Source organism: Zonotrichia leucophrys, chromosome 1A, assembly GCF_028769735.1.
Source record: "Zonotrichia leucophrys gambelii isolate GWCS_2022_RI chromosome 1A, RI_Zleu_2.0, whole genome shotgun sequence".
In the NCBI taxonomy this organism is placed as follows: Eukaryota; Metazoa; Chordata; class Aves; order Passeriformes; family Passerellidae; genus Zonotrichia; species Zonotrichia leucophrys.
In genome coordinates this window covers 36,777,429-36,792,543 of record NC_088170.1, presented here as the reverse complement: position 1 = coordinate 36,792,543, position 15,115 = coordinate 36,777,429, and the positions used below count along the sequence as shown (strand labels likewise).

The following is a 15,115-nucleotide window of genomic DNA, read 5'->3' as shown; positions in this document are numbered from 1 at the left end:
GTTTTGTAGAAATGTGAATGAAACAAGCTTCCATTATGTGTTTCTATTGCTTTTAAGATTACAGTAAAATCTATCCAGAATATAAGAGAGCAAGTAAGAACTCTTATGCACATCTTGATCTCTACACTTCATTTTCCCATATTAATTTTGTTATTACAGGAGAGTTTACCAGCTTTTCTAAGGAAAGTTCTGATTGCAAAGGTATGCCATAAGTCTCCTTCTATTATGAACATTTAAATGACTTAAAACAAGTTACCCAATAAATCAGAAAAAGGAGGAGTCAAAATCCAATAACCTGGCACTACGGGATTTTAGTTTTTCCTATAAATGTAAAAATAATATTCATAATACAACTTCTTCAATACAAATATGATTTACATTTAAGGTAATAAATTAGTATAATGTCTATGCCACCTGTTTCTTAAGACTTAGAAATAAACTTCATGTATTAAATTGCTATGAATAAAATAGAACTCATTTACCTATGAATCTAAAGGAGAATTGCTAAGTTTAAGACAACTTTTCCCACAACTCAGAGATTTTAATATTCAGCTGAAAAACACAAATATTCCATGGAAAGATACACATACCTAGAATGTCTATATATAAAAATATATATATGTGTGTATATATGTATATATATGTATATTCCCCCCCCCAAAAAAAACCCCTCTATATAGAGGACAAGTAATTTCAGGGCTGAGAAAGCCCTTTCCTTACTAACTTGCATTACTATGAACAAATCTGTCATTTAACTACAAGTGGTTTCAACACGAAGAACTCTCTAGTTAAGGAGAAGATTTCACAGCTGGCTATCAGCTTAGTTTCCACTGCTAAGCTGTGATCTCATCATCTTGATGCTACACGAGCAGATGCAATGAATGCAACCTTGTCAGCCTCCTATGAGCTTGATGTATCATAGTAAAGTTTTCCTGTTTCCTAGTTGATTCCAATCATTCTTCACTTGATTTCAACTGCCATTTTATCAAGGTTTTGTCAAAAGCACCTACTATAACACTGAAATATTTTTACTGAGTGGCAAGTCAGTTCAACCTACTGATGAAGTTATGAGTTTTGTACTCATGTGCACCACTTTGTAGATAATCACTATGAATTTCACCTGCCACGTTTGTTTCTCAGTCAATCAGCATTGTAAAATTATTCTCCAGTTCTTCAAATCAGCGAACTGTGACATCACAAATTACCATTCATTTTAGGCTATTTATTAATTCTGTCATACAGTACAGTCTCTGGAACTAGTCTCTGCAACTCTGAATTTGTTTTTTATTCTTCAGCTGATTATTTCCTCCACAAGGACTTTCCATTTTACTGTTTCATTACCAAAATTTCTTGATAAGAAATCACTTGTGTTTGGATATCCAAGATAATTCACATCAGGGCTTCCTTGTCACATGCTTGTTTGCTTACACAAAAAGCTCCCAAGGCTTTCTGATGTATGATCTTACATTAAAAACATCTGTGACAACTTAGCTATTATAGTTACTAATTCCACTTGGGAAAGACATTCCATTAATCGGTACATTTGAATAAAGCCTTCAAGTACCATTTTTTCATTGTTGTTTAGCCATGTTGGCTTTTATCTGGACTTGTTGAAATCCTGCTTCTGAACTGAGCAGTTTGCACCTGTTTCTCCAATATAGCATCTTGAAATGATTTCCATACAGTCTCCACAGTTTTAATTTTCCCAGACTATTTCCAAAAGTTACTCTTTATAAGGTAACTATCTGTTTTCTCATACAACTGTTTCCTGCCTATGCAACCTCTCTGCTATTATCTTTGTTGCTGGTTAAGGCAGAACATCACAGTGACCAATTCTGATTTCATGAACCGTCTCAGTTTACAGCCACCCAACTGTAAGAGTCATAAGCTGTTATTAGTCAATAAAGAAAACAACTAGTCAAAAGAATTTGTCTTGTCACCAGAATTTAGAATCCTAAAAATCTATTGCTGGATACATTAATTTTAAGCTTCTGCAAACTGTAGCACAGTATTTAATATTCACTTCAGTCTTTTTGCTCCATAGCAAATTCTTCTGTGATCTCAGAGTGTTTTCTCATTTGGAAAGATGAAAAAAGTAAACTTAATAGCTTCAATGAGAGAACTCAAACTGCAGTGAGAGCAAAGATAACCAATTTATTTGTACCATTTATTTCATAAAATAAACTCATAACCCTACGATTTTGACACAACTACACACAACCTTCCTTCCCCCACCTCCAATAGTTTCTGGAAGACTTTCAGCACAGAACAATGGTATCACTTTTTCAATCTCACTGACAACAGCTAATGCCTAAATAAGCATATAAATAAAAGCTATAGATGGGTGAGGTGGGGGGGGGGGAGAAGAGGGCAATGAAAAAAAACCAAAAAAATAATTCCATCTTCAAGATAATCTGAAACATCTCTCTTAATTACATATAAAAGAACACTGTCAACTTACTTGTAAATTATTCATCTGTTTTATTTTCAATAGTGCAATAGTACAACAATGACTGCCCATTGTCAAAAAGAAAAAAGCTTACAAAACTGTATTAAACAGTATACTACAAAGGACATCCATTGAGTTTAACTTATAAAAATGTTCTGCTAACTATATGAAGAGATTCCACACTTAACATCTAAAAGCATCAATCAGCTGCCATAGTCATCAAAGAAAACTTAGATAAAAACCACTGAGTTAAATGAATAAAAGCTATATAATATAAAAACAATATATGACATGCATTTTTCATGAAACTTTTCCAATACTGTCTTTCAGTGGGGGAAAAAAGTTAAAAGAGAAGATGAGGCACATCTTGATTATATGCATGTTTTCCTTATCATCTATTTGCATGCTAAAGAAAGCTGAAATACTTTCTTCCCTATGAAAGCAGTAAATGAATGCAGTTCCTCTTCCCCCAAATCCCTCTGTTCCCTCTCTGACAATTACTCATCTTTCCTCTTTTTCCACCCACTACCTCATCCAAGTTGGCACCCAAATTTAGAGAGTATGAAAAAAACCCAAAGCAAACCAACAAGAAAACAACAAACAAACCCTAACATCAAAATCCAAAACAAATAAACAAAAAAAATCAAAATCAAATGGTCATCTTCCAAATCTGGAAGATGACCATTTTTCACTGCAAAGTCTTTTTCCTGTGCCTCAAATACCAGCCTTAAAAACTAAGACTCCATAACATTATTGGTGGGTAAGATTGCCTCTTTGATTTAGAAACCTGACCATGTGGGTCATTCTAAGAAATGAACAAAATCCCAAACTTGAATGGAAATGAACAATTTAGAAAACTCTTACCTAGAAGACTTGACTTGCTTGGCAATATCCCTTCAACAAGTTCCTCCTTCTCATCACAGGGATCGTCTTCATCAGACAGTACTAAGAAAGCCTCTTTTGGCAGGCTTTCATTGCTTTCCTGCTTGGATGGTGAACCCAAACAATTGTCTATTTTCTCTTCCAAATCTGCCACTGTGTCATCCACTGGAAGCAGAGAACTTTTAGAAAAACAGCTCAGATCATCTTCAGCAGGGGCTAGTTTTTCCAGAATTGGAATAATGTCATCTGTTTCCATAGAGTCCGTATTGTCTAAGATACTTTCACTTGGCTCATCTATTGTCTTCGAAACAGTGGTTTCTGCAGGTCCTGCACTGCCTTCTTGCTTTTCCTGGTCAACTTCCATACTGCTAGAGATGGCTGCTTCTCCAACAATCTCTTCAGCAGTTACTTCTTCAGTCCTCTTTTCCTCACCAGATGAACTTGAATTAACAGGTAAATAATTTGTTTCTCCCTTCTCTTCGGAAGAGTCACTAATATCACAGACTGGTTTACTTTCACCTTCCAATGAGATATCATTCTTTCTTTGGTCCAAATGATCTTTTTTATTATTTTCTTCATGGAAGTTATCTTTACTGCTACCAACTCCATTTTCAGCCTCACATTTTACTGCAATGTCAGTATCTTTAGCTTGTTCAGGTGTAACATTTTCTGAAGACAGCACTGGAGGTTTGGATTCTATGTCATTGGCCATGTTTCCTGCCCTATCTTCAGGGCTTTTGGTCTCACTAATTTCATCACAAGCTGTTCTTCCTTCTTCAGAGTTAACACACAATTCAACCACACCATTAATTTCTTTCTTGACTTCTGTACAATCTGTATTGCTTAAAGGGGAATTTATATCAGAGTCTCCATTTTCATGTTTTCCATTTACCAGTTTCACTTCAGTTGTCTTCAACAGCTCCTCTTTAACCTTATAGACAGCTTCAAGTTGATGCCGATCACTTACTCTCATGGTTTTTCGTGCTTTAAAGACTTTTTTCTGAGGTTCCTCTGTGCTATCCATCTTAGCCCTTAAAAAAATTCAGAAAGAACTGTGAAGATAAAGATTTATCATTGTCATATTACACTGCTACTAAGAAAGACTGTAACATTTAGCACATTTTAAAGTAAACCAGTTGAAACGGTACTGACAAAAACAAAGAAACACCTGTCAACACTTCATCTGACTTCCCAAAAAGTGAATCCAAGTTTCTCTGTATGCTGCACAAACAAATTTATGCAAAGCTCACAGAGGTCACACTAAGACATCATGCACTAATATTCTAACTACACATTTTACACCACTTGTCTCATAGAATCCAATAAAAATAGATGTTATACTAAGGTAAGAGCCAGCAGCCTCTCTTCTCATCAAAAGGTAAAAATAAATGGAAACTGATGGATCAAGAATATTCCCATCCATCCAAATATATTTAATTTCATAAGTTTACAGACAGAATTAATAACTGAGGTAAATGACAAGATTTTTTTATCAAATCACTTTTAAGAAAACTTCATTATATACAAAGAATTTCTCAATGTATCATTAAGATACTTTTTTCTGCATAAATACAACAGACTTTCATCCTCCACCTCTATACAATGGTTAAATGAACTTGGATTTTTAGACCACCTTCATTCAGTTTGTAGTAACATTTTACTAAGACTATTTGAGGCCATAAAAACTACAGCTATAGAAGCACCTTGTAGAAAAACTCCCTCTATCAAGGAAAACTGCTGGGTTTGCCCTCAACAGTCATATTCATTCCATCCACCCACACAAGTATTAAGAAAAATATAAATGTTTATAAAAAGTGTAAGAAAAATCTATTTTATCAAATCAAAACCAGGAGTTAAATCCAGCATTACCTAGGAAGCTATAATGATTTTGTTGAAATACACCAAAATCTGATTTCATCTGTTTCCATTAAACAAAACAAATCCATAGAGATTTTTAAAATATATTTTTTTCCCCCACATGGTCTTGTTTAATGGCCTTTTAAGTTTTAAAGGATTACATAAGATAACATTCAGAAGCAGAAGGCAGCTACGAAAGTTTCTATATTCTAAATGAAACTCAACAACTAAGATCTTGAATCAGCTGGTGCTAACCAATTTAGGTCTGCTGAAGCTACAAACCACCATAAAGTTACTCCCATCAAGCATACAGCTTTATTAAGTTTCTCAAAAACATACAAAAATTACTTTAACAGTAATTAAAAGAGAAAAATCATCAGACAGTTATCTCAATGTGACTTTTTTGCCCACAAGGACCAGACAGACAAATGTTTTTAACAGTGACACAGGAGAATTATTAGGCAAAGGATGCACTTCAAATACTTAGTATGATTCATTTTGTGTCAGCTCCCAATTAATCTTCATTTACAGAGCTAAGAAATTAATAAATAGATTGCATTTTGTCTATTCAGGTGGGATATAAATGATTTTAAATTTTTTTGGGGAAAGAAAGCAGGACCACTGCCAACACTAACTCTGATCAATGACAGTTTTGTGTAGTTACAAACTCCAGAGCATTTGGACAACCCTCTTGGGCAGCTGGAATGATTCTTGGTGGTGTCCTGTGCCAGGTGAGGAGCTGGACTCAATCCCTGTGGGTCCCTTACAACTCAGGATATTTGACAATTCTATGAACCAAGCTGCAAAATTCACAACACAGATGGCACAGCCTCTAAATAACAATGGCTCCACTCCATTTTGTAGCTGACCTCATCTATAAGTTTTATTTGGGCAATGCTAAGATTGCCCTGTAGCCTCCTCTGCAGCAAACTGAAGCTGTTGAGCTCCTTCAGCATCTCATAATGGGTCACATGCTTTAGCTCCTATCATTTGGGTTTGCTGGATCTTTCCTAGTTTGTTTGGAATAATTTTTTTTGTGAAGAAAATTATTTAACATTTGTCCCTAACTACAATATTCTACATTGTAAGGTAAGAATATATATTCTAAAGTACAATATGAATGCTACTATAAACCCCGCAATCACGATGTACCTTACATTACAATTCTAAGCTTATTTCAATTAATGCAACCTGACAAAAACAGGGACAAAACAATTTTTAATATTTCCTTTTAACATATCACTGAGCTTCCCTTACCCTTTTTTGAGTTCTTTTCCACAAAACAATTTGGAATCCTCAGATTTGTGTTATTGATAGTACTTAACAGTTTGACTCATGCCTCAGGAACACATGAACGAATTTTGACACAAAGTTGTATCAGGTCTATTTATGAACTTGCAATAATAACCATGATGATGATTTTTTGCCATTCTGACTTAGATTTTCAGAACTGGATTGTCTACTACTGCATTGCCACTGGTGGGAGCAAAATATAACACCTACAGAAATACTGATCTGAAACTGCAGTTTACTTGAGTTGAAAAAAGGTTCTCATCACAACCATTTTCCATCAGATGACTTAAGCACTCCAGGTGAGCTGTTAATGCCTTTCCTGAGCTGTCTACACACTAAATAAAATTTCTTCATATTCCTTCAGAAGAGAATACATTTAATGCAAGAATTTTAGACTTGAAAGTACAGAAAGCACATTCCATCTGTCTTCCCAAGAACTCAGAATGGAAAGCAGACATATTCACATGATATCAACCCCTTCATTCATATAAAGCCCTACAACCAACACACATGCTGTTACAGAGTTTTATCTTGTAAAGGAAATTTGGAAAAAGAAATCAGGCTTGGCTAACGTTGAACAAGTCCAAGAACTCCTAATAGATGAGCCACTAATGAGAACCCTCCGGTAGCACAGTACAAGAACAGGCCTCTGCATCAAAGTTACAATAGGATAGCTCAACCTCCCAGCCTGCAGTGTTTTCTTTTATAGGCATTACCCAGAGTTTGCAAAATATATTACAAAATTGACAGTCTTACTTTTCCTATGACCAGAAAATACACTAACAGATTAATGTAACATTTACAGATGTCTTAAAACCAAATCTTTAAGTGCATCGCTTGAATAACCATATAACTTAAAATAAATTAATATTTGCTGTTCTAATTTCCTTAAGTCGTCTAAGCAGTTTTTCATTAACATTTTTAAAACAGAGTAAATACAAAGAAAATGAAAGACACTTCTTTTTACATTTGCCAAGAAGAGCAGTCTTAAAAAAATTCAAACATCAGAATCCCTTTATATTGATGCACCCTTACTTTTTATTAAAAGAAAATGGATGAACAAATTTGAATTGCTTATATATTTAAAAATTCTGTTCACTTTTTATCTTTGGATATTATCCAAAATCTAGTTAAAAACAAAACACGAACACAGTTCTAGAAAGAACCTGTAGGAAATAAAGGCTTCTTAAAATTCCATTGTTAAATGGTTATGGGAGTAACTCATGCACATTTTCCTGCTCAATCCCAGTGTCTTTTGAAAACAAAGAATATTTGGTTAAAGCACAAAAAATATTCCATAAAAACTACTGTGACAAAATTAAAAGCATAGATGAGATAAACCAATGTTTTGGGTTCATCTTCGAAAATGATGTTTTAAAATATCTTCTAAGGGCAGAGCAGTCTTTAAGCATTTCCAGCCATACCCACAAGGGAGCACAGTGCAGCCAAAGAACAGACTCATGTGAGAGCTGAGTGTAAAAGAATCAAATCAACTGGTAGCCAGTCCAGACAGGCTTGGTCACACCAGTGTAAGCCAGCCAGCCACCATTTGATAAATACTGGTTTCCAGTCTTTCAAAGGGGCAAAGTGCACCCTTTCAGGGAGCAACAGAGCAAATTACATGGATTCAGTCATTTTATCTTCAAATAAAACTCACCAAGCTGCTATTATTCTAAATAAATGCATTTTGGTAGTCTCCCTTTATAGTGAACAACATGAAGTTTAGCTATGTTTGTTAAACACTTCCCTTATCTGATGCTTGGGTGTTTACTTTTTTTACTCATCCTGTGACCAAGCCACAAAAAGGAAACCAACGGCCTAGGCACCAAGCCAACAGAGCAGCACCTTTTATTTCAAACAATGGCTTTTGTATGCATCAGCACAAAATGACTCCGGCATGTACAGCTACCTGTGTAAGGGTTAAATGCTGTAAATAAGGACAGAGACTTTGGGCTGATTTTTTTGTTTTATTAAAGTCAACAATTTTGACAGGCCAACATACACAGTGTTAATTTGTTTAGATACAAAACCTCCCTTTTTCATTTTAAGCTTTAACGTCATATGTAATTAGTCATGTGAGACATGAACGCATCATTAGGCAACTCCCTCCAAAATTTAGAAATTCTCACGATGAAATGTTTGCTAAATGGCACAAAACGTGCTTGTGCAGCTACATTTTCCCCTCTATTTCTGTATTTTTTTATTATTCTTACTCTGTAAAGAGACCACAGTTCTAAAGCAAGAAAGGATTGTATTAGCTGGTATGTATCAGCCTATGATCATGTGCTCAGGTAAGCAGCCCATGAGCTGCTCAGAAAGAGAAGCCAATCAGCATGGAGCTGCCTGAATCCTGCCTAGTGACAGGCAGCAGACAAAGGGAAGGTCATGGAAAAATGAGCGGGGGGGTGGAGAGGGAGAAGCTGCAATCTGAACAACAGTGCGTAATGGGGTTTGCATAACATCATGGGTCTAGAACAGCACCAGCAAAGGGCTCCTCGAGGGCATGCAGCACCAGCCATATGCGCCACAACCATAAAACGTTTCTCAAAGCACAAGAACTACATGAAGAAGTAAAATTCACTGATAATGAACATCAGCACTCAAATGTGCAAACCTGCTTAAAATGTAGCATAGTCAAATCAAAGAAAGTGAAGCAGCAAATGGTCATGAGTATTGTGTTCTAGATGGAGACTTCCAGAGAATGAAAGTGGTGAATAAAACCTACCTTTTAAGTAGTGGTTCATAAAAAGCAGTTGTCAGTTGAAATCCTCCATAGCAATTTTGATATAAGTTGTCAGAAATTTATGAACTATTTTCAAAGAAGGAAAAAAAAAATCTTGAGACTTATTCTTACATAAGACATAATCAAATAATGCACCAATAATTTGGTTTTCCACCAATAATACAAGTCTACTGATCTGGCTGAATGGAATGCACACCGCCAGCTTACTGAGCTCCACATAGGCACAACTGTGCCTTTGTTTTTAAATGTAATAAACAAAACAGAAATCACATGATTATTGTATGTGCAAATAATAGCTCTTCTAGCACACCAAAGACAATTTCAGTTTTTGTCCCTTTTAGGCTGAAGTTATGTGTTAGCTGAGAGTAGGGAGAAACATATATCATTTTCTAAGAAAAAAAATTACGTCACCATCCTGCCCTATTTCACCTAGTGCGCACACACAGCAGAACAAGGTGAGCTGTAATTAAAACCCCCTTCGGCTCATTCGCTCCCGCCACATCCCCAAGCGCTGCGGCTCGCAGAGCGGGGAGCCAGGCACGTTCCCCTGCGGCGGAGCCCTGCAGTGGCGCGGCCGCTCCCCAGAGGGCGCCCGCGGGGCCCCGCCGGCCGCAGCCCGCGCGGCGACGGGGCGGACCGGCAGGCCCGCCTGCCATTGGCCGAACGGAGCGGCCGCGCGGCAGCCAATCAGACGGGAGCGCCTGAAATTCCACCCAGCAACAAGCCCCACGCGGCAGACGTCGGGCGCGGGCACGAGCGCGGGGGCGCGCGTTAAAGGAGCGGGATTTTCCAAAGGGCGCTATAAAAAGCCAAGGGCTTTCCGACTGAGACCTGGAGGTGCACAGTAGCGCTGACCCACGAGTGCGGGTGCACAGCCGCCATAAGGAACAGGTGTTTAATGCGCGGGAGCATTGTCAGGTGATCACTGAATTCCTGCCATGTTGAATGCTGAATCAGAAAAACCTGTTGAGATCCAGCCTGGGTTTAAGTATGGCATCTGGAAAACCTTCATTTCTTCAGATCCTATGCAGTACTGCTGCCTTCTTTAGTATTCCAACAGAAAATCTGGTGTTTCGTCATGACTGCAGTATGATTTTTGCCTTGAGAGGAGAAGCCAATCTCCCCCACATTTGCAAAAAATTGCCTTCTGAAATTCAGCAAAACATTAAGGCCACATATGCATCGCTGCCTAAGAAAAACAGGCATCTACATGGTTAATGCCTTCTTAAACCAGAGTAAAGTCGCAGTACAATTTCAAAGAGGTTGGTCTTGTTTATTGTATATGTGATACCGTCATGTACTAAGCTGAACTATGCTCTCATCACATTGACATCACAGTACCTTAAGCACTTCTCTTGTGTCTCCTCTACCTCAGAGAATAATAGCCCCTCTGACACTGGCTCATTAATCTATTCCTCATACCAAACTTATGAGGTTTTTCCCCCATGATGCTTTGATGCCTTGTGGGAAAAATTAATTCCTCATGGGACAAAAATGACTCACAGGTCTATTTACCTGGCTAAGATATTTCATCTGCTGCTGGTTTTGTAGAGTTATTCTTAAATGTTCATCACTTTATGCTTAGATAACTGGATTCTTTGGAACATGGAAGAGTGGAAAACATGTGGAGAGTCTCTCCTACACAACTTTTACAAGCAACCCAAGTCCTTTAGAAACACTCGCTATTTAACACACGGAGCTTAGGCTGATTCTCCAAGATAAACTTTATCTTTTTCTGTATACTGAATTGTAACAGCTACTTAGTTTATTAATCGAATAAAACTGCATGACTGGAACTCAGCAATAGCAACAAGGCTGTGATAATGTGTTTTCTTACTTCTCACATGTGTTAAAGATTCCAGCTTTTATCAACAACTCAAAACATCAGCTTTCAATTCAGCTGTGACATCTCCAAACACTAAACAAATCCTGCTGTTTTAAACAGCGGTAACAGCAAAATTCAGCTTTCTTACAGAAAGATTTTTTTAGCACAAGCTAAAACTCTAAAGAAGCTGGATTTTTTTAAATTAAAAAAAATATTTATGGACTGTGAAGTTGAATTTGTGCATTTAAAGGTACATTTGATAAATATTACTATGCGCTGTCTCAGATTATAGTTTCATCTCAGGTTTAGGATAAACAGCTTGAATTTCCTTTCCATTATCCTTGAATATGAGCAGGACCTAATAATTCCATAGATATGGTCAGCAACTGCCAAAACACATCTACAACAAAAAAAACCTTACTCAACTTCTGATATTCCAAAGTTTAAACCTGAACAACCTAAATGAATTGTAGATTTTCATGTAGATGAAAAAATATGAGACACTGAGGAAAAAGTACAATCTCAGAAAAAAGGCAAGATGTTCTGATCATGCTTAAGCTTTTCTAGGGATTATAAAATACATTTTTTTCCTTTCATAAGGAAATTCTTTATAAATTTTAAATGTATAATTTTCAGTAATGCAACAGGCTACAACTTTGACAGGGTATCACTAACATATGCATATTTGCATCCCTTGTCTTCTGTTAGACAAAATGCAGAAAAACACTATTGTAATGAAAAAACAGACATTTACCCTGAATAGTCTATTGGCTAGATTAGCTCCTGTATCACATATGCAGCTAGCTGTGGCGATGTAACCTTGGATTTCCAGCTGGCACCTCAGTGACATCAGAATTCAGAGGTGAGCTACCTGATGCTGACAGTGATCCCAGGAGTCACTTCTCAAATGCCACAAGAAGGAGAAGTGAAAACAAAACTTGCAACAAAAGAGTCGATGCTGCATTGAAACATCACTAAGTGTTTGCCAAACATATAAACACCTTTTATGAAGTTTTTTTGCAAAGATTGCGTTTGAAAAGCAAGTTTAAACTGGAACTGAACCAGCAGTTGGTACGCTGGGTGTTGGGAGCGTTTACCCCGCGGAAGACACCGTTTGTGGCAGGGGCAGCACACCTCGCCTGGCCCGCACCAGACCTGTCCCGCGCACAGAATGGAAGGGGCACGCTGCCAGGGCGCCAAGAAACCAGCTCTTCCATAAACTGAAGCCTGGTGGGGACTCGGAGCTGTTCGGGGCAGGGAGGATATTCCCCGTTTCACACATGAAAGAATGAGTTTTGTATCCGCGTCTGAGGCAGGCCAAGGCCGCTCTTCGGCAGCCATCTTGTCCTGTCGTCGGCTCTACCCGATGCCGGGGACTGCCAGAGATTTGCATACCCGCTCGGGATTGGCTGCCGCAGAGCTGTTTTGCATGAACAAATCTGCCTGGCAACAGGCTAAAAATAGCCCGCGCTGCTGCTGCTGCTGCTGGGAGCGGCCCCGCAGCGGGGCGCGGCCAACGCGAGGGGCCAAGGCACGCGCAGCCACCCTAACGTGACGGTACGGGCAGCCACGGCGCACTCAGCTCCCTCAGGGTTTCCGTGGGGCTTTTTGAGTGACAACAATAAATTCTGAAGTAATTCTCTTTTCAAATCAAAACAAACGATTATAATCTGCATACTATCTTCTTTCTCACTTTCGTTTCTAGGCAAGCTGGAACAGAAACCATCTTTCTGACTGTAATACCCCATGTCGGTTTGGTGAGATGGCAATGGAGTAATCCACAACACCTGCAACAAATGCCACCTAATCCTTATCAGATGTGGACTCCCACACGAAGTTCTTGGCTCCTGAGTTACCCCTTGTTAATCACACCTCACCAGAAACATCTGTACCATTCCTCCACTTGAAACTAAAGACAGTGGGGGATTTGGAAGGGCAAGAAGGATGAACTAAGAAAAGAAACTCTGTCAATAGAGAAGGCATTTTAAGAATAGAATTTAGATACAAAATGACGTCCGTAAAACGCAAAATCTTAAAAGATGCTATGTATGTATGTTGTAGTGTGTTGTTAAATTTATTGTATTACTCCCATGTTTAATGTAAATGGTTCTGCCCTCCCCCAGTTTAGCCCTGCCAATTATGTTGTCCCCATGGCAACTCCCGCCATTGGGGTTGTCAGTTTTTTCGGTTATATAATTTCTCCTCCCTCTCCTTCCCTTATATGCAGACTTTCTCTCCTCCCTGGGCCCAGTCAGTCACCCCCCACTCCTCCCAACTCTCCAGAATCTTCTTCTCTCTGGGGGTTGTGGTTGGCTGTGGTCCCGGGGCCCCTTCTTTACTTTGTATTTATTGGTTTCCCCATTATGTCAGTTATGTTAAATTCATCCCATCACCCTTCCCCATTGGTTCAGTGTAAACCCCTCCTTTGTACACCCACCCCCTTTATAATCTTGTTTCACCCTCCATTCCTGGTCACTCCCTGGATGGTGTCTTGGGTCCTTCAATAAACCTGACTTCACCCCCCCAGTGAGTGTCCAGCTCCTTTCCTTGTCCACTTCAGCAGCGAGAGCCTGTCCACAGCCAGCACTGCCCAAAGCCATCCGACACCGAGGGGTGCTGGCAGGGAATTGCAGCTGGGTGTCGGCCCTTAACCCTCTGCTAGCCAGACACTGACCTTTTGGCCACGTGCGCCTCGTCGCAGATGTACACGTTCTGTGATAGTAATTCCAGCAGTAATCTACATGTACATAATTTTATGACTTCAACCATAGTTTCATTTTCACTGAAACTGATAGTGTAAACTCTTGTGACTGCAGCAGAAGCAAGTAAATAGGTTCCCACACCCTTCTATTCAACACAGCCGCCCCCAGGTTTCTGTTTCATGGAACAGGTAAAGGCAGGTGAAAGCCAACATCGTAAGGTGAATGAAGCAGCCAGTGCATGCAGGACATGTACACTGTCTAACCTAGCTCTTGGGAAGCCTGAAATGTGCCATCTGATACATGAGATGGACACAAGCACTGCTAGAATGAAAAAACGGTATTTTCTCTGTTGCAATTAAATAACAAGATCAGGAAAAAAGTGGCCAAAGCAGGTGGTTGGTCACAAAGATTACTGAAGACACTTGGTAAGTTCTGAGTGACTCAACAAAATAGAATCACAAAAAATAAACAGAAATCCCAATACGAAGCAAGTGAAATTAGACAAAAAAATGTGTATAAAAAAGCCTCAAAATAAAATTAGGAGGAAAGCCCCACCATCACCACCACCCAGCCGACCAAAGCACACAAATTTTCTTGTGAAAACTACAGTTTACCCAAACTTTATTACCTGTACCTAGTGTGAGGACTGTTTGTCACAAGCATTCTTAAAGGAAAGGTAGCTTACTGTATTGATGTTAATTAGCTCCTCCTAATGCATTTTACTAGAAACTGTCTCCTACCACAAGGCATTTTTTCATTTATCAGACGCTAAATGCCAAAGGAAGCTAATGTGAAATGATGGGAACTAGAAAAGAAAATGCCAATCTAATATTCTATTCATTACTAAATACAGAAAAAGGAAGAAAAAAAGGGACACTTTTAGTACTGGTAACACATTGGATTAATATGCTGAGGATCCCAGATAATGCATGTAATTCATATTTTTACAATGATAAACAGTTCCTTTCTAATGAAGTTCTGTGGCACTCAATTTCTTACAGTACAAAGCATGCAACCAGAGTAAGACTTACTTATTCTAGTAAAAGTCTATAATGCCAGATTAAATTCACTTGGATCACTGGGTGGACAATTATTTTTCTGTATTTGCTCTTAGGCAAGGATCTGTCACATCTCACATTTGTAAAGACTTGTAACAAAAACTACCTGGTATGCCACCCAAAAGGTCCTCTAAATGTTTCATAAGCTAATATATAAACAACCATTGCATGGATGATTCTTTAACTTCAGCATATCTGGAACAAGCTCTAGAGACACAGACTGCCAGATATAATTCTTTGCTAAGCTGCCCAAGGAACAAGAGGCAGGAAGTAAACAAACCTATGATTTCTTTATGTAGTTTCAAT

The 15,115-nt window shown here is 38.4% G+C and overlaps 1 protein-coding gene and 1 long non-coding RNA gene across 10 annotated transcripts in view; one reads left to right on the top strand and one right to left on the bottom strand.

The window, feature by feature from the left end:
- Positions 1–15,115, bottom strand: part of ATF7IP (activating transcription factor 7 interacting protein) — an 88,447-nt gene that overhangs the window by 48,366 nt on the left and 24,966 nt on the right. For 7 of the 9 annotated variants that reach the window (XM_064702240.1, XM_064702243.1, XM_064702248.1 and 4 more), the window contains one exon: positions 3,314–4,362. In XM_064702240.1, coding sequence (XP_064558310.1) covers positions 3,314–4,362 — 1,049 coding nt within the window. Of the gene's footprint in view, positions 1–3,313; positions 4,363–9,206; positions 9,291–15,115 lie in introns of all 9 variants that reach the window. The other 2 variants (XM_064702245.1, XM_064702244.1) reach the window with 1 other exon arrangement.
- LOC135457361 (uncharacterized) lies at positions 12,546–13,131 on the top strand. The gene is made up of 2 exons (XR_010442716.1): positions 12,546–12,606; positions 12,755–13,131. It is a non-coding gene; the product is annotated as an uncharacterized LOC135457361 (long non-coding RNA).